General features: G+C 40.5%; 1 protein-coding gene across 5 annotated transcripts in view; it reads right to left on the bottom strand.

Moving 5' to 3' along the window:
* Positions 1-20,753, bottom strand: part of LOC143037946 (uncharacterized) — a 212,025-nt gene that overhangs the window by 31,130 nt on the left and 160,142 nt on the right. For all 5 annotated transcript variants that reach the window (XM_076206675.1, XM_076206668.1, XM_076206658.1 and 2 more), the window contains one exon: positions 17,000-17,145. In XM_076206675.1, coding sequence (XP_076062790.1) covers positions 17,000-17,145 — 146 coding nt within the window. The remainder of the gene's footprint in view (positions 1-16,999; positions 17,146-20,753) is intronic.

The following is a 20,753-nucleotide window of genomic DNA, read 5'->3' as shown; positions in this document are numbered from 1 at the left end:
TTGAGAGGTCTATTCTTCTCTTCAGAATATTTGCTCATCCTGTAGATTTCTTCTATTGCCTTTTCAAGTCCTTGCCCCTCCTCCTGTATTTCTCTTAGTATCTCTGTCACTACATTCTTCTCCTCTTTTTCCCTTTGGAAACTTATTAGTCCATGTTTCTCTTTGATACCATAGATTACAATACATTTTTTTTTTGTCTATTGTGTCTCTTACCCAATCTCTTTTTTCCTTTATTACTTCTATCACTGTGTCTTTTGTACTTTCCTTCATTTGTTCTTTGACTATTTCTTTAAATACTATTTATTGGTTTTCTTTGTCTTTCATTTGGTTTTTGATTTCCATCATGTTTGATTTTTGTTTTATATTTTCACCAACTTTGCCTGCCTCTATTAATATCTTTTCATTAATTTCCCTCAACAAAGTTTCATTTATGTTTGTCTTCACTTTTCATCTTTTCATTATCATTTTTTACTTTAGCCAGTTCCCTTTTCATTTCTTCCATTTCCGTAATTAATAGTGCATTTTCCTTCCTCAATTCACTCACTTCTTTGTCTAATTGGTTATGTTCCCTTATCCATTTAACAATATCCCTTTTCATTTCAAATATTTCTTGGTTTATTAGTATGCTTTTGAGGTCGATACCTCTTTCTGTTCTGAATCCATGGAATTATTCATATTTATATCTAGGACTGTCTATGTTGCATATTTTCTTTCTAACCACTCCCAAAGGTGTTTCATACTTACTCATACCTAATCTTCTTTTGGTTGTCTCTGTGTATGTCAATTTATCATCTTTTTTTTCTATTCTTGTTAAACTTAAATCACTTTGCTACATCATGGTACCAATCATCATTGCCCCCTTCTGATCTGTTTACTAGGTAAATCGCCAATTTTCAGTTGAAGAATCCCTAGATTTAGCGCTAGCTCGCGGAGCGTTTTCAGGTACATTCGATTCGTTTGACTGTCACTGTGTGAGTCATCATCTGATCATTTAAGCAAATATGCACAATTTGTAAGTTTGTATTACATATTACCTCCACAAAGCAATGACCCAACAAATTAATATTCATTTCATTTACAATGAAAGTAGAGTTAGAAAAAAAACAAAAAAAAAGCATGTATTGGTTTGCCAGTTTGCAAGTTACCATATCTTTAGAGAATTTATAAGATAATGTTTAGGTGGAACTTCTTTACTGAATGAATTTTAATATAATTTGATAACCTTACAAGCACAATAGTTAAAATATGTGAAAAAGTCTGCAAAAGTAAATGGACTAATCATCTAGAAGAAAACAATATACTAAATCCAAAACAATTTGTTTTTAGACAAGGAAGATCATGTGCCACAAATTAATTTGTTTTTATTCAAGATAAATATATATAATGCAAGAAAGGGACAGATGGGCAGATTGTGCTTTCCTGGATTTAAAAAAGACATTTGATAAAGTACCACACAAAAAGCTACAAAGAAAACTTGAAACAACAGGTGTACAAGAAAAATTAATGAAATGGATGGAAGCTTTTTTGCATGGGAGAAAAATGAGGGTGGTACTTAGAGATAAAAACTCGATCTGGGAAGAAATGATAAGTGGAGTCCCACAAGGTTCAGTAACTCCGATAATGTTTGCTATATATATAAATGATATGGCTGAAGGTGTAGAATGTTGTATGAACTTCTTTGCAGATGACACAAAACTACAAAAGAAAATATATACATATATATACCAAGGGCTTTTTCCCCCTTACAAGTGAGGTAGCCAAAAAACAAAGGCATAGAAACCACTCCCAACCATTCCATCCCCTACATACTCCACTCCCCTCTATCCTCTCTCTTATCTTGGTACCTCCTGGATGACGGGTTATTCCTGCATTTTGTCCATTGCCCTGGGTCAGAAACAGTGTTACAAGACACAGCACATCCACAGCAAGGCTGATTCATTACATTGGTGACCCCCTCTCTCCATCCCCTCATGCAGAAAAGGAGAAGATGGGGAGAAATCTCTTTGTGCTGTGTCAATCTATTTTTCATACATACACCCTCAAACCCCCATCTCCCCACCCAACCCCCTCATGCATCACGGCATCATCCATACACAACCGTTCTCCATTCACCCCTATCTTCTGTCCTCTCCCATCCTTCCTCAACAGACATTCCCCTCTTTCCCAATGCTCCTTTTACCCCATCCATCCATCTCGTCCTAGGCCGACCCCTCATGTTCACTCCTTCCACCTCTGTCTTCCAGTATGGAAGAGTCTTTCTTCATTCATTCTTTCCATGTGTGCAAACCATCCCAATACTCTTTCATCAACCCTATCTCCCAACTCCCTTTCCACCCCTGTTCTACTCCAGAAAGTACAGAAAAAGACTGAATCACTACAAAGACTGGAACTTCAACATTAAGAAATGTAATATAATAGTTTGGAAAAAGTAAAAAAAAAAAGAATATCAGGACAATATAAAATCTGTACAAAGGAAGCAAAGGAAGTTGGCTTGGAAAAGGACCTAGGAGTAATGATCACCAAAGACATGTCACCAGACAAGAATATAAACAAAATAGTCATAGAAACCTACAATTTACTAAGATCAATAAAGGTGGCTTTTAATTACTTGGCTTAGGTAATGGTAAAAAAAATTTAGTCACACTGATAAGACCAAGATTAGAGTATGCTGTGACATTATGGACACCCAGTACTAAAAAGAATATAAAGAAATTAGAAAAAATCAAAAGAGCAATGACAAAGATGGCACCAACACTTTTAAAATTGACATACGAACAAAGATTGTCTAAACTGAAACTACCAACCCTGGAACAAAGAGAAAGTGGAGATCTATTTGTACCAGGAGTGGCCAATTAAACCAATTAAGAAAATGGGATAAAGCACTACAAAGACAAGTGTGCGGTCACTTTGTAAGCTGAACCAAGACTGAATCCGACGCCAAGCAACGCCAACAAGCTCAGACTTGTCAGGAAAAACATACATACATACATACACCAAAGGCTTTTTCCCCCTTACATGGGCGGGTAGCCAAAAAGAAAAAGGTATAGAAACCACTCCCACCGATCTCAACCCCCACAATATTCCACTCTCCTCCACCCTCCTCCCTCCCTCTTATCTTAGCACCTCCTGGATGACAGGTCATCCCTGCATCCTGTCCACTGCCCTTGTTCAGAAACAGTGTTGCAAGACAGCACATCCACAGCAAGGCCGCTTCATAAATTCAGCGACCCCCCCCCCACTCTCCATCCCCTCATACAGAAAAGGAGAAGACATGGGAGAAATCCCTTCGGGTTGCGTCAAATTTTTTCTCATACATACTTCCTCACTCCCCATCCCCCACCCACTCCCCCTCATGCATCACAGCATCCTCCATACACAACCCTTCTCCATTCACCCCTATCTTCTCTCCTCTCCCATTCTTCCTCAACAGACATTCCTCTCTTTTGTAATGACCATTTCACCCCATCCATCCATCTCATCCTAGGACGCCCCCTCATATTCACTCCTTCCACACCTCTTTTACTAATCTTTCTTCACTCATTCTTTCCATGTGTCCAAACCATCCTAATACTCTTTCATCAACCATATCTCCCAACTCCCTTTCCACCCCTGTTCTTCATCACCTCCTCATTTCTCACTCTATCTAGCCTAGTAACCCCTATCATACTTCTCAGACATTTCATCTCAAACACATTCAAACTCCTTCTCTCTTCTTCTCTTATGTTCCATGTTTCTGCCCCGTACAGTGCTGTTGGCACAATCACTTCTTCATATAACCTCCTCCTACATCCATTCCCAAATGTCTATTTCTCATTATACTTTTTAATCCACCAAGGCATTTACTTGCTTCTCTCAATTTACATTCTACCTCCACCCCCACTCCTCCCTTTCCCGCCACATTTGCACCAAAGTATCTAAAACTATCCACTTCCTCCAGTCTCTCACCCTTAATGCTCACTTCCAGCCTGCTGTCACTCTCTCCCCTTGTACATCTCATCACCTTACTTTTGCCCATATTTATCTTCAACTTCCTTCTTTCACACACCTCAAACTCTGTCACTAACTTCCTCTCTCCCTCTGATCCTACTACATGCGCAGTGTCGTCAGCAAACAACAACTGGCGTATTTCCTACTTTTCTCCATTTTCTTTAACCATCTCCAACCCCTGACCCACTACCTTTGCATTCACCTCTCGCATCACCCCATTCATGTAAAGATTGACAGCCAGGGCGACATAACACATCCCTGATGAAGTCCCACCTTTCCCTCAAACCATTCACTCTCTCCATTTCTAATCCTAACACAAGCTCTACTACTCTTGTAAAAAATCTTGACTGCTCTTAACAGCTTTCCTCCTATCCCATGTATCTGCAGTATGCCACACGACATTCAAACAAGATCCAACCCATCAGAGCACCGAGGACTGACTGATACAAGAACAGTGCTATTCCATCCATTGTTCGCACAATAAACTCATTATAAAACTTAGACTAGGCATATCACTCATATAATTACTGTATTGCATTATTGTTAGCGTATGACTGTTAAATTTAGACTAGGCGTATTACTCATATAATTACTGTATTGTACTATTGTCAGTGTATCACTGCTATTTCAATAAACCTATTATTATTATTATTATTATTATTACCTCCCACAGTGCCTTCCTGTCTACCCTGTCATAAGCCTTTTCCAAATCCATAAAAGCCCAAAAAATATCCTTACCTTTTCCTATAGCTTCCTCACATATCTGTCTTACAACAAAAATCTGATCTACACAACCTCTACCTGTCCTAAAACCACACTGTTCCTCACCAATTACTCCCTCTGTTCCTCTCCTAATCCTCTCAATCAAGACCCTCCCATAAGCCTTCCCAACTACACTCAACAAGCTGATCCCTCTGAAACTACTATGCTCACACTTGTCCCCCTTTCCCTTGTAAAGTGGAACTATACAGGCACTCCTCCAGTCCTCCGGCACTCTACCCTCTCTTAACCCCTTCAATACAGGCCAAAATCTCGCGGGCAGCATTAGCTGCCAGACGTGCAATGTTGCGTCATAATACTCGCATTATAAAAAATAAATTTACTGCAGTATTGCTCGTTCTCTTTCACCCGTGAATTTTGATAAACATAGAAAATATGATGAAGCCAGTTTACAGAGTATGGGGGTCACACAGGTACAACTACAATATATATAATCAAGACACCGACATCGGCATCCTCGTGTACCCACTTGCTCCTCATGACGCCTACGTAGGCGTCATCGTATCGAAGGAGTTAAACAAACATAAAATAACCTCACCAGGCAGTCCACCATAACTCTACTGCCTTTCTTCAGACATTCTGCATGGCATCCATCCAGACCAGGTGCCTTACCTGCTCTCATCATCTTAACAGCTGCTTTCACTTCATCCTTCCTTATTTCTCCTCCATTTTCCTCACTCATCACTCTCCTTTTCTTTGCACTTCCCACTGCAACTACCTTTCCCTCCCTATCCTCCTTTACATTTAGCAACTCCCTAAAATACTCTGCCCACCTTCCTCTCACTGCCTTCTCTTCCATGATCATCTTTCCATCTGCACCTTTTACCTTTTCTTCTCTACTTGATTCACCTCCTCTTACTCTTTTAATTTCTTTCAAAAAAATCTTTTTATTACTTTCAAAATTTTCTGTCATACTCTTACCCCATTTCACATCTGCTCTCCTCTTTGCTTCCTTTATCTTATGCTTAACTTCCCTTCTCTTTACTTTGTATCTCTCACATGATTCCCTCGTCCTAATTTGTAGCCAATCTATGAATGCCTGTTTCTTCTCTTCTACACCCTTCTTTGCTTCATCATCTCACCACTCACTACCCTTCCTTCTATTTCCTCCTGCCCTCCTTGTTCCACACACCATCTTTGCACACCCTATGACTCCCTCCTTGAACCATCCCCATTCCTCCACTCCTAGTTGTACTCTATCCTTCACTCCCTCCCATTCCTCTCTCAGCTTCTTCTTATACTCCTTCTCCTTTTCTTTTTCATTTAAGCAGTTCAATCTAAGTACCTCCCTACGTTCTGCCCTTTTCCTCTTTCTCCACCTATTCTCCACTCCCAATTTACATTCCACCAGAAAATTATCTGATATTCCCCCACTCTCTCCCCTTAGAACATGTACATCCTTAACTCTTCCTTCCATACCCCTGGTCACCACTATATAGTCTATTAACCCCTTCCATACGGTGCCGCACACGTAGGCGTCATGGACTTAGATCTCGGTGGCAGCAGCCAATGCCAGCCGTACGACGTGTCGTAATAATACTCGCATCATAAAATATAGTCACCGCTTATATCGATCGTTCTCTCTTCACACGTGAATTTTGATAACCATAGAAAATGCGATTACAAAAGAATTAGAAAGAATGTCATTATGGAGGGGCGACTACAATAAATATAATCAAGACGCCGATATGGCAGCCTCGCGAATACACTCGCTCCCCATGACGCCTACGTGTGCGGCATCGTATGGAAGGGGTTAACACTCTATCTACCACCCTTCCATCCACCACCCTCTCCCATGTGTACTTATGCTTGACTTTCTTCCTAAACACTGTATTTGCTATCATCAAATTTCTTTCAAGACACATCTCCACCATCAATTCTCCACAATTTTTACTTTGAACTCCATACTTCCCAATCACTCCGTCTATTGGTTCATTTCCTACCCTAGCATTAAGGTCTCCCAATACTACTACATTGACATTTCTCCCTTCCTCTATGCACTCATTTAAATCTATCCAAAAAGCCTCCTTTTCCTCTACGCTCTTCTCACTAGCAGGCTCATACGCACCCACAAAAACCCACATCTCCCTTCCCAGCTTCACCTTCATCCACATCAGCCTTGATGAAACCTCCTTCCACTCCACTACCCACTTACTTATCTCTTCACTTACAAGTATAGCCACCCCTTCTCTCCCTTGTCCCCTCTTCACTCCTGAGTACCTCCCAGCTACACTCCTAAACTTACACTCACCCTTTCCTTTCATTTTAGTTTCACTGAAAGCCAGCACATCCATCTTTCTTCTCACAAACATACTGCCTATCTCTTCCCTTTTACTCTCACCTGTACCACATCTATGCACATTAAAAGACCCAAACCTTAGGGTACTGGTTGGAAAACTCCCAGACCCTTTTATGTCTTTATTTTTTTAAGAATGTCCCCTTTAGGACTACAGGTAGGACTCCTAATCCCATCCCCCGTCCCGTTTTTTCTCGCCTCTTACGACTCAAGTGGAAAGAATTGGTGGCAGTATTCTCTTCCCCCAGCACAGGGTAGGCGAAAAAAGGAAATGAATATTCAGAGAAATGGTACAGGACAGTAACATGGGGTTGGGGGACAGCATAACGGAGGGACAGTCGTAATATAAAAGTGTCATCATTTCTCTATGAACAGAGTTTTCCTTTATCACAGACAAAATGATGTGTGACTCTGGTCCATAGGGGCACCCCATATAGACCCTTAAATGAACACTTAGTTCTCACAATAATATATAAAATATATAATAATAAATAAACAATATTACAAATAAGTATGTACAACAAACAAGGAACATTATATGTCACCATTACCTATTGACCATTTGCAGAATCATGAAAGGCATGGAAGTCCTTGACAGAGAAGACTTATTAAAGTGGGATAAAAGAAAAAAAAAAGAGGACATGAAAAGAAACTCAAAAAGAATAGTCATAGAAGAGATCTGAAGATGTAAAAAAAAAAAAAAAAAAAAAAAAAAAATACTAGAAGCTGAGAGATACAAAGACGGATCACTATGAGTATAGCTCCCCTTCCCATATAATAGAACTAGGTACAGCTTAGAGGGAATGTTGGTGACCAGGCCATTCTTCATGGAAAAATAAATATACATACATTTGGTAGCCAAAAAGAAAAAGGCATAAAACTGTTCCCACCTATTCCATCCCTAAATGTACTTCACCCCCCTCCACCCTCCCTCTTATCTTAGCACCTCCTGGATGACGGGTCATCCCTGCACCCTGTCCACTGCCCTGGGTCAGAGGCAGTGTTGCAAGACACAGCACATCCACAGCAAGGCTGCTTCATTAATTCGGCGACACCCTTCTCTGTCCCCCCATGCAGAAAAGGAGAAGACAGGGAGAAATCCCTTTGGGCTGCGTCAAAATTTTCTCACAAATACTACCTCACCCCCCATCCCCCTACCCATTCCACCTCATGCATCACAGCATCATCCATATACAACCATTCTGCATTCACCCCTGTCTTCTGTCCTCTCCCATCCTTCCTCAACAGACATTCCCCTCTTCCCCAAAGCCCCCTTCACCCCATCCATCAATCTCATCCTAGGACGCCCCCTCATGTTCACTCCCTCCACATCTGCCTTCCATACCTCTTTTACTAGTCTTTCTTCACTCATTCTTTCCATGTGTCCAAACCATCCTAATACTCTTTCATCAACCCTATCTCCCAACTCCCTTACCACCCCTGTTCTCCTCCTTACTACCTCATTTCTCACTCTATCCAGCCTAGTAAACCCCATCATACTTCTCAGACACCTCATCTCAAACACATTCAAACTCCTTCTCTCTTCTTCTCTTATGATCCATGTTTCTGCACCATACAGTGCTGTTGGCACAATCACTTCTTCATGGTATCCTCTAAGCATCCATTCCCAAATGTCTATTCTTCATTACACTCTTTTATCCACCAAGGCATTTACTCGCTTCTCTCAATCTACATTCTACCTCCACCCCCACTCCACCCTTTCCTGCCACATTTGCACCTAAGTATCTAAAACTATCCACTTCCTCCAGTTGCTCACCCTTAATGCTCACTGCCAGTCTGCTGCCACTTTCACCCCTTGTACTTCATATCACCTTACTTTTACCCAAATTTATCTTCAATTTTCTTTTTTCACACACTCTCCCAAACTCTGTCACCAACATCCTCAATCCCTCCTCTGATCCTGCTTCAAGCGCAGTGTCATCCGCAAACAACAGCTGGCTCACCTCCCACTTTTCTCCATTTTCTTTAATCATCTCCAATCCCTGATCCACCACCCTTGCATTTACCTCTCGCACCACCCCATCCATGTATAGATTGAACAGCCAGGGTGACATAACACATCCCTGACAAAGTCCCACCTTTACCTTGAACCACTCACTCTCTCCATTTCTAATTCTGACACATGCTCTACTACTCTCGTAAAAACTCTTGACAGCTCCCAGAAGCTTTCCTCTTATCCCATATATCCACAAAATCTCCCACAGTGCCTTCCTGTCTACCATGTCATAAGCCTTTTCCAGATCCATAAAAGCCAAAAAAACATCCTTCCCCTTTCCTATAGCTTTCTCACATATCTGTCTTACAACAAAAATCTGATCTACACAACCTCTACCTGTCCTAAATCCACACTGTTCCTCACCAATTACTCCCTCTGTTCCTCTCCTAATCCTCTCAATCAATATCCTCCCATAAGCCTTCCCAACTACACTTAACAAGCTAATCCCTCTGAAACTACTACATTCACACTTGTCCCCTTTTCCCTTGTAAAGTGGAACTATACAGGCACTCCTCCAGTCCTCCGGCACTCTACTCTTTCTCCAGCATACATTAAATAACCTCACCAGCCAGTCCACCATCACTGTACCTCCTTTTCATTAGATATTCTGCATGGGATCCATCCAGACCAAGTGCCTTACCTGCTTTCATCATCTTAACCATTGCCTTCACTTCATCCTTCCTTATTTCTCCTCCATTTTCCTCACTCACCATGGTCATTTTCTTACCACTTCCCACTGCAACTATCTTTCCCTCCCTATCCTCCTTCACATTTAGCAACTCCCTAAAATACTCTGCCCATCTTCCCCTAACTGCCTTCTCTTCCATTATCATCTCTCCTTCTGCACCTTTTACCTTTTCTTCTTGTTTTGCCTCCTATTCCTCTCTTAATTTCTTTCCAAAACATCTTTTTATTACTTTCAAAATTTTCTGTCATACTCTTACCCCATTTCACATCTGCTCTCCTCTTTGCCTCCTTTACTTTGTGCTTTACTTCTCTTTGTACCACTCATATGACTCCCTCGTCCTATTTTGTAACCAATCTTTGAAAGCTCGCTTCTTCTCTTCTACAACCTTTTTTGTTTCCTCATCCCACCATTCACTACCCCTCCTTCTATTTCCTCCCATCCTTCTTGTTCCACACACCATCTTTGCACACTCTGTGACTCACTCCTTGAACCATCCCCATTCCTCCTCCACTCCTAGCTCTACTCTATCCTTCACTCCCTCCCACTCCTCTCTCAGCATCTTCTTATACTCCTCCTTTTCATTTAAAGAGTTCACTCTAAGCACCTCCCTACCTTTTGTCCTTTTCCTCTTTCTCCATCTATTCTTCACTCTCAACTTATCTTCCACCAAAAAATTATCTGATATTCCTCCACTCTCTCCCCTTAGGATATGTACATCCTTAACTCTTCCTATTAACGCTCAATCTACTACCCTTCCATCCACCACCCTCTCCCATGTGTACTTATGCTTGACATTCTTCCAAAACACTGTATTTGCTATCATCAACTCTCTTTCTAGACACATCTCCACCATCAACTCTCCACTACGATTCTTTCCTGGAACTCAACATTTCCCAACTCCTCCGTCAATTGGTTCATTTCCTACCCTAGCATTAAGGTCTCCCAATACTACTACATTGATGTTTCTCCCTAATCCTTCTATACACTCATTTATATCTCTCCAAAAAGCCTCCCTTTCTTCTACACTCTTCTCACTACCAGGTCCATATGCACTTACAAAAACCCACATCTCCTTTCCCAGTTTCACCTTCATCCACATCATCCTTGAGGAAACCTCCTTCCACTACACTACACTAGTATAGCCACCCCTTCTCTCCCTCTCCCTCTCTTCACTCCTGAACGCCTCCCAATTACACTTGTATACGCCTCATATACATGACGAGTAGTATCGCTCAGTCATATAACCCACTCACTCCCTCACACACTCACCAGACAATGAGGCGCCCGCCAGACATCCTGTTCATTTCGATGACCAATCTGCTGACTACAGCAGTTCCTGCCGCGCCACCAGGCGACATGCACACACGAACACACGCGATCACACAAATAACCACACAGTAATAAACACATTATTACGTATACTGACGAACCTCCCCTGGATATATATTATAGTCTGGCTGTCAGACTAAATTATAAAATAGTTATGTAAAATATATTAAGAAGTGACGAACTAAATCTCGCTCGCATAAACTCTTAAGTTTATACGAGCGTGGCACCTCATAAACGAGTTTCCGGCCTTCTTAAGGCAATGCACGGAGCTCGGAGGGGAGTCGGTCCGATGAGACGTACCAAGAAATAATCATGTGCAAATTGTAATATAGAACTAGGAGGTGATTGACTTAGTGTAGAACCATGGAAGAAATTGTGAACCAATAAAGAAAATAGAAACAAGTGAATATTCTTTATGAACCGCCTTATGTAAGGGATACACACTCCCAAACTCACACTCACCCCTCCCTCTCAACTTAGTTTCACTCAAAGCCAACACATCCATCTTTCTTCTCACAAACATACTGCCTATCTCTTCCCTTTTACTCTCATCTGTACCACATCCACGCATATTAAAAGACCCAAACCTTAGGGTGCTGGTCCAAAAACTCCTAGACCCTCTTATGCCTTTACTTTTTTTTAGGAATGTCCCCTGTGGGGCTACAGGGAGAGGGATGCCTGGTCCCAATCCCTGTCCCGTTTTTCTTGCCTCTTACGATCCAAGTGGAAATACTTGGTGGCAGTATTCTTTTCCCCCCACCACAGGGTAGGCAAAACATACATACATACATACATATACCAAGGCTTTTTCCCCCTTCCAAGGGAGGTAGCCAAAAAGGGAAAGGCATAAAAACACTCCCACCCATTTCATCTCTAAATACACTCCACACCCCTCCCACCCTTCCTCTCATCTGAGCACCTCCTGGATGACGGGTCATCCCTGCACCCTGCCCACCGCCCTGGGTCAGAAGCAGTGTCGCAGGACACAGTACATCCACAGCAAGGCCGCTTCATTTAATCGGCGACCCCCCCTCTCCGTCCCCCTTTGCATATAAGGAGAGGACGGGGAGAAATCCCTTCGGGCTGCGTCAAAATTTACTCACACATACTACCCCCCCACCCCCCCCCGCCCATTTCTCCTCATGCAGTCACAACATCATCCATATACAACCATTCTCCACTCACCTCTGTCTTCCGTCCTCTCCCTTCCTTCCTCAACAGACATTCCCCTCTTACCAACAGCCCCCTTCACCCCATCCATCCACCTCATCCTAGGACGTCCCCTCATGTTCACTCCCTCCACATCTGCCTTCCATACCTCTTTTACTAGTCTTTCTTCACTCATTCTTTCCATGTGTCCAAACCATCCTAATATTCTTTCATCAACCCTCTCTCCCAAATCCTTTTTCACCCCTGTTCTCCTCCTCACCTCCTCATTTCTCACTCTATCTAGCCTAGTAACCCCCACCATACTTCTCAGACACCTCATCTCAAACACATTCAAACTCCTTCTCTCTTCTTCTCTTATGTTCCACGTTTCTGCCCCATACAGTGCTGTTGGCACAATCACTCCTTCATACAGTCTCCTCTTCGCATCCATTCCCAAATGTCTATTTCTCATTACACTCTTTAAACCACCAAGGCATTTACTCGCTTCTCTCAATCTACATTCTACCTCCACCTTCACTCCACCTTTTCCTGCTACACTTGCACCCAAGTATCTAAAACTATCCACTTCCTCCAGTCGCTCTCCCTTAATGTTCACTTCCAGTCTACTGCCACTTTCACCCCTTGTACATCTCATCACCTTACTTTTACCCACATTTATCTTTAGCTTTCTTCTATCACATACTCTCCCAAACTCTGCCACCAGCTTCCTCAATCCCTCCTCTGACCCTGCCACAAGCGCAGTGTCGTCCGCAAACAACAGCTGGCTCACCTCCCACTTTTCTCCATTTTCTTTAACCATCTCTAATCCCTGACTCACTACCCTAGCATTCACCTCTCGCACCACCCCATCCATGTATAAGTTGAACAGCCAGGGCGACATAACGCATCCTTGACGAAGTCCCACCTTTACTTCAAACCACTCACTCTCTCCATTTCCAATCCTAACACATGCTCTACTACTCACATAAAAACTCTTGACAGCTCCCAAAAGCTTTCCTCCTATCCCATAAATCTGCATAACCTCCCACAGTGCCTTTCTGTCTACCCTATCATAAGCCTTTTCCAGATCCATAAAAGCCCAAAAAACATCCTTCCCCTTTCCTATAGCTTTCTCACATATCTGTCTTACCACAAAGATCTGATCTACACAACCTCTACCCCTCCTAAATCCACACTGTTCCTCACCAATTACTCCTTCTGTTCCTCTCCTAATCCTCTCAATTAAGATTCTCCCATAAGCCTTCCCTACTACACTCAACAGGCTAATCCCTCTGAAATTGCTACATTCACACTTGCCCCCTTTTCCCTTGTAAAGAGGAACTATACAGGCACTACTCCAGTCCTCCGGTACTCTACCCTCTCTCCAGCAAACATTAAATAATCTCACCAACCAGTCCACCATCACTGAACCTCCCTTTTTCAGACATTCTGCATGACATCCATCCAGACCAGGTGCCTTACCTGCTTTCATCATCTTTACAACTGCCTTCACCTCATCCTTCCTTATTTCTCCTCCATTCTCCTCACTCATCACTCTCATTTTCTTCGTATTTCCCACTGCAGCTATCTTTCCTTCTCTATCCTCCTTCACATTCAGCAACTCCCTAAAATATTCTGCCCATCTTCCCCTCACTGCCATCTCTTCCATTATCAACTCTCTATCTGTACCTTTTACCTTTTCTTCCCTACTTGATTCGCCTCCTCTTCCTCTCTTAATTTCTTTCCAAAACATCTTTTTATTACTTTCAAAATTTTCTGTCATACTCCTACCCCAAAATTTTCTGTCATACTCCTACCCCAAAACAAGGAAATGAAATTCAGAGAAATGGTACAGGACAGCAACAAGGGGTTGGGGAAAAATAAACAAGCACGTGACTCACTGCAATGCAATATTGCTATATTCATATTTTCAGTAAAACCATCAACTTCTCTTGCAAGAATATAAAATAAAAGTAGAACAACTCGATACTGGAAATACAACTACAACAACTAGTTACCAGACCTCAGGGGCCATAACAACAGAATTATTAATGATTTAATTTGCATTCATCTATGCAGATTAGCCCAAAACTACAATTTTTTCAAGGACAAATAAAACATACAATGGAACCCCCCAAGGAACAACATGTTACTCAATCTCTTCATAAGCAGCCTCCAAACCCCTGATCCAGAATTTAACCTGTACAGTGTCGGAGCCAATTTTTTATTTTTTTTTTTATTGCTTAAATCAACTTAAAATAATGTAAAACCAACAAATCTTGCTTATTTTGATTAATCTTAGCCTAGAAGTGGAGAAATTGGGTCGATTTTGTCCAGATATGCATGCTAAAGTTTGGTAGAACATCAATAGACTTTCTTTTGCTTCTCACGTGGGTTGAATGAGGTCGTATTTTTCAGGGAAGCTTCGTTAGAATTTCAGAGTAAAGGAATTTTACATTTATGTTTCAAATCAATGTACAGTCGCCCATAATAGTCTGACACTTACAGAAAACGTGTTTATAAATAGTTTTTGTGGAGTTTTTGGCAAATATTTATCACTTTGTTATATAGTAAATTGATTTTTAGGTATCTTTTTACATTTCATGGAGGATAGGTGATTGTGGTGTTTCTTATTGTTTTGGTAAATGTTTTAATAAGCATCCATCACACCATTATTGCCTGGCCACATTTTGTATTATGCATTTATTACAAAAATTGGCAGTACAAAATTGCCAGTTCTATATGTCTGAATACATACTAAACAGCACCTGTCTAACTGTTGAAATACAACTTCACCTCCTTGTACTTTGTTTCGTACAACAGAGTCACCTAAATTACGTCCTAAAGGCTGATTTTATACCCCAAGCCCCTGAAAAATTGCTGCTGGGGTTACCAGTTTTGTAAATAAAAAAAAATAATAATCATAATAAAAAAAAAATTGGGTGTCTTTTATAGCCAATACCGTATTTTCCGGCTTAAAATGCGCATTGGGTTATAATGCGCACCCATGCACTCCGTTATCTCAGTACACAGATAGCGCGCACCAACGTATAACGCGCATGCCCGATCGCATTTGTCTATAACGCAGTTTTACCTCGGTATTTATATCATGTGAACGAGGTTACATGGAGAAGTCTTTTTCATTGGCTAGAGCCACCGCTGGGAAATCTGTTGATTTGTCACTAAATTAAGTGTCAGTTTAGGCATCAATCAGGACACAACTAAGAAAGAGTCGGAACTACATGTACCAGTACCGTATATGACTCATGATGTGCGTTGGTTCCTTCCTTATTACTTTGTGGTTTAAATAGTTTGTAGGAAATATGATCTAAATTTTTTTTATTGAAAGTAAAATATACAGAAAAATTTCGGGATTTTTACAGAAAATGTTCATTTTATATCTTGAGGAAATAATTCATCTTTGCCATTTTTTATTTAATACTGAAACAAACTACAGACTGTTTCGTTTTAGCTTTGAACCTGCAATGACAGTGGTGAAATAGGACAGTCTCTCATCGAGGTGACATTTAGTTAACATAACTCCCGAAAGAGGGTGTTGTAGTCAGGTGTTTGACACGAGTTTATGAACGGCCACAACGGAATTTGTACCATATCTAAAGTGAAGCAACAAAGCCAACATAAAAATTCAAACTAGGATGCTGTGAACATGGGCAAATATCATGAATATTGATCATGTTTCATAGTGTTTAGGCCTATTCAAACATGAAAAATAAGATTCGATAGATACCTACCTATACCAAATATTTATATACGGTAGCCCATGCTGGCGTATTCTTTCATGTCACCATGGCTGTTTTTCTTGTTCTCACGGAACGTCACGGAGAAGTGTGCCTCCCGACTTTGTGACGGCCAACATCGTCACGGTGTTGTGAAAAAAATTACACACACAGCCGCAGAATTTTTATCGTAGGCCGTAGATAATGCGCACCGTCCATTCCACCTCATGCATCACAACATCTTCCATATACAACCATTCTCCATTCACCCCTGTCTTCTGTCCTCTCCCGTCCTTCCTCAACAGACATTCCCCTCTTCCCCAAAGCCCCCTTCACCCCATCCATCCTAATAAAACTGCATCACAAGCATGGGTTTTGGACAACAGAAACTAATTACCATCTTCAAACAATCCATAAGAACCACCATTCACTACACTTTCACAACATGGTTTTTAACAATCAGGAAAACATTAACAACTGACAAACCATACAAAACAAAGCACTAAGATCTACCAAAACCACCCCAATTGAACACATGGACACAAACTAAAATCTTCCCCATGAAATATATGAAAACATTTGGCAAATAATTCTATGCTAGGGCCCTCAACTCCTCTTTCCCACCTCATTTTATCACACAAGCACTACCCCAGCAGCATTGAGACTAAGGATGTACCAAATCCTTCCAGACAGAACATATGTATCCAGACACCACAGTCCTCCCGACAGAATACCACATGAAAATGATAGGCACACAGTTCTATACAACTACCCCATATGCAACCATCATACAAAAGACACAACACTTCCTACACTGCCCCATACAACAAATTATTTCTTCCTCAAATGACTTACGACTTACGGGCCAATGCAGTGGCTGTTACTTTTTATCTGGTAGCCACGGATCTCCTCCAACTGATGTCTGTGGCAATAAATTGTCTAACTGACATAGTGTCATCCTAAGGGTTGCACCTTTAAATAAAATGCTCAATAGTTAAGAAACAATGTCAACTTACCTAACACGACTGTACATGTTTGTGAAGATTTTTGCAATATCAGGTGGCCAAACATATTTAAACTTCAGCATAAGAAAGTCAAGTAAATGTGTCAATAAGTCTAACACACCTCCATTCTTCTGATGCCTCAGTAGGAAAGTTTTAACCTGTAAAGGATATTAAAATATTTATAAAAAAAGAATCTGGTTTGTGTGTATTTTCTTTTAATCTATATCCCATAATTCAGTTCTACAATATCTAATCTCTGCAAATGACACCTCAAGTACCAGACCTTGTGACAGCCCTATGGAAGATTTCTATCTATATATCAAGAGCTTTTTCCCCTTAACATGGGAGGTAGCCAGGTCAAAAACACATTTCTGCTCCCACCTATTCCACTCCCCTCCATTACCTTTTCCTCCCTCTCATCTTAGCTCCTCATGGAAGATGGATCATCCCTACATCCCAACCACTGCCCTGGGTCAGAATGCAACAAGACAGTACATCTACGGCAAGACCCATTAACTTAATCAGTGGCCACCCCCCTTCTCCATCCCCTCCCTCTGTCCCCTTTCTGGAAATTTTACAAATAATGTTTATAATTCTTATGCAGACTTTGAGTACATTCTAAACTACACTCACTTTATACTAATAATAATTACATACACCAAAGGCTTTTTCACCCTTACAAGGAAGGTAGCCAAAAAACAAAGGCATAAAATCCACTCCCACCCATTCCTACCCCATATACTCCACACACGGACACACACGTCGGTCGGAGTGGCAGCAAAGTTCGAGCTCCGGAGGTATCCAAAAATTTCAAGGATCACAACGTATTTATTGGGAAGGGGAAAGCTCATGGTGTAGTGGAAAGGTAAAGAAAAAGGAGAAGGGGAGGAATTACTGAGGAAAATGGAAGGGAATGAGGAAGGGGACGAATGGGCCCAGGATCTTAGGAGAGGCATAAACAAACAAGGGGCAGAATATACAGATGAACAACAAGGAAGCAGAGGTGTGAAGAACAGAAATATAGATAATAGCAGCTCAATGGAAAGAGATGATAACTGCTTTTATGGATTTAAAGAGGGAGGAGGGGACAACCTCCCCCGACTAGTAAATCTAGAGGAGAGAGAAAAAAAAATGAATGAATAATGGAAGGTTAGGTTTGACCAATTAACTCTAGTTGCAGAGAAAGTTGATAAACTGGAAAAACTAAGAAAAGAGAGTCAAAATCTAACTAAAGAAGTAGAAGAATTAAAAAGACAGTTAAGAGAAGTAAAGGAATAGAATGAGGAATTAAAGAGGAATAATAAAGAAAATAAAGAGTCCATAACAAAAGAAGTAAGTGGTTAGAAAAAGGTTCAGGAGAATAACAAAATTGAATTTAGAGATATAGTGAAACAACAGATGAAGGAACAAACTGAAGGCACAGTTATTAAAGTAATGAGAAGGAGAATATAGTAAGAGACTTAGCAGATAAAAAGAAATGTATAATCATATTAGGGATGGAAGAGAAGTATAATCTAAATAGGACTACAAGAATAAAGGAGGAAAAGAAAAAGTAAATAGTATATTAGAAGTAGTTCAAGAAGATGAATCAGAAATAGGGAAACAAATGGAAGAAATATATAGGCTCGGGAAATACAATACAGATAAGACCAGACCAATTAAGGTTAAATTCAGGTCACAAATGACAGCAGAGAATATCTTAGCAAAAAAAGGGAAACTAGCAGACATTGAGCAATTTAAACAGGTATGGATAAAAAGAGAAATGAATAAAGAGGAAAGAGAGGATGAGAAAACAAAAAGATTGGAAGCTAAGGAAAAAAACAAGAAAAGAACAGAGACAGAAAAAGAGAAATTCTATTGGAGAGTAGTGAATATGAAAGTGAGGAAATGGTTCATAGCAGAGGAAAATGGAAGGGAAATGGAAAACACAATGGAAGTAGCAGAAAATCAAAAGTGGCTTACACAAATATAGATGGATTAATAATAGGCTTGAACGAACTGAATGATAACCTGAAGGAAAAAGAACCAGCCATAATGGGAATTGTAGAGACAAAATTGAAAGGTCCATTACCACCCAACAGTGTATGACATGGTGCATATAATTGTTGGATTAGAAACAGAGAGGTAAAACAAGGGGGTGGAGTTATGTTCCTGACTAAGAAGGATATAAATGTGAGGAATGTCACATATGGAAAGAATAGAGTAGAGATGATTACGATGGAAGTGGAGGACAAGGATAGAAAGAGCAAGAAGTTTGTAGTAAATTATGTGCCTCCTAAAATGGCCTCGTGGGAAGAGAACACAAAAATATGTCAGAAGACACCAGGATATCACTAAGTAAGATAATGGAAGATGGAGGACGAATAATTATAATGGGTGACTTTAATGGTAAAGAAATCTGCTGGGAAGAGATGACAGTGAAGGGTGGAGACGACCTATGGGGAAATGTACTACTTGATATGATTATATTATTAAACATACAATGACGCAATGGATACAAGAGAATACTAGGTATAGAAATGAGGAAGAATCATCAAGACTGGACCTAATAATCACATTAGAACCTGAAATAGTGGACAAGATTGAATATAAAACACCAATGAGTAAAAGTGACCACATATTAGTTGAACTGGAACTAAATGAGGAAAAATACATAATATATATATATATATATATATATATATATATAGAAAGGGAAGATTGATGTATGAAAAAACAAACTTTGACAAAACAAAAGAATTCTTTCAAAAAGCTGACTGGGAAAGAATACACAAGGAGGATACAACAGTAGAGAAATGGAGTATTTTGACAAAAATCTATAAAGGAGTGGAAAAATATGTGCCAAGACAAAAGCAAGAAAAAGGATATGTAAAGTGCTGGTACAACAAAAGATGTAGGGAGTTAAAAGACAAAAGGGATAAAGCTTGGATAAAATGGAAAAAAGACAAAAAACCTGAAAAATGGGAAATATATACTAGTTATACAAAATTTACCTAATTGTATTACCTAGTTGTATTATATGGGAAGGGAGCTATGCTCGTGGTGACCTGTCTTTGTATCTTTCAGCTTCAAGTTTATTCTTAAAAGCTTGAATAGTATTTGCACACACTGTTTTATCATCTAGGTTATTCCATATATCCAGCATTTTGTGTGGGAAGCTATTCTTTTTCCCATCTCTTTTATAGTTGTCCTTTTTTGAGTTTCTTTTCATGACCTCTTGTTTTTCCATTGTCATTTTTAGTCAATCTTTTCTGTCAAGGATTTCCATTCCTTTCATGATTCTATATATACATTTTTAGTAAATCTTTTCTGTCAAGAATTTCCATTCCTTTCATGATTCTACATAGTCAGTAGATCACCTCTTTCTCTTCTTTGCTCTAGTGTTGGTAGTTCTAGCTTCGATAATCTTTGTTCGTATGTTAATTTGGAAAGAGCTGGTGTCAACTTTGTTGTTGCTCTCTGTATTCTTTCTACATACATACATACATATACCAAGGCTTTTTCCCCCTTACAAGGGAGGTAGCCAAAAAGAAAAAGGCATAAAATCATTCCCACCCATTCCATCCCTGAATACACTCCACACCCCTCCACCCTCCCTCTTATCTTAGCACCTCCTGAATGATGGCTCATCCCTGCACCTTGCCCACTGCCCTGGGTCAGAAGCAGTGTCGCAAGACACAGCACATCCACAGCAAGGCCGCTTCATTAAATCGGTGACCCCCCCTCTCCGTCCCCCCATTGCATAAAAGGAGAGGACGGGGAGAAA

Source organism: Oratosquilla oratoria, chromosome 2 (assembly GCF_046742065.1).
Source record: "Oratosquilla oratoria isolate Oo_2021 chromosome 2, ASM4674206v1, whole genome shotgun sequence".
In the NCBI taxonomy this organism is placed as follows: Eukaryota; Metazoa; Arthropoda; class Malacostraca; order Stomatopoda; family Squillidae; genus Oratosquilla; species Oratosquilla oratoria.
The sequence above is the reverse complement of the archived record's forward strand: the minus strand, read 5'-3'. Positions and strand labels throughout refer to the sequence as shown.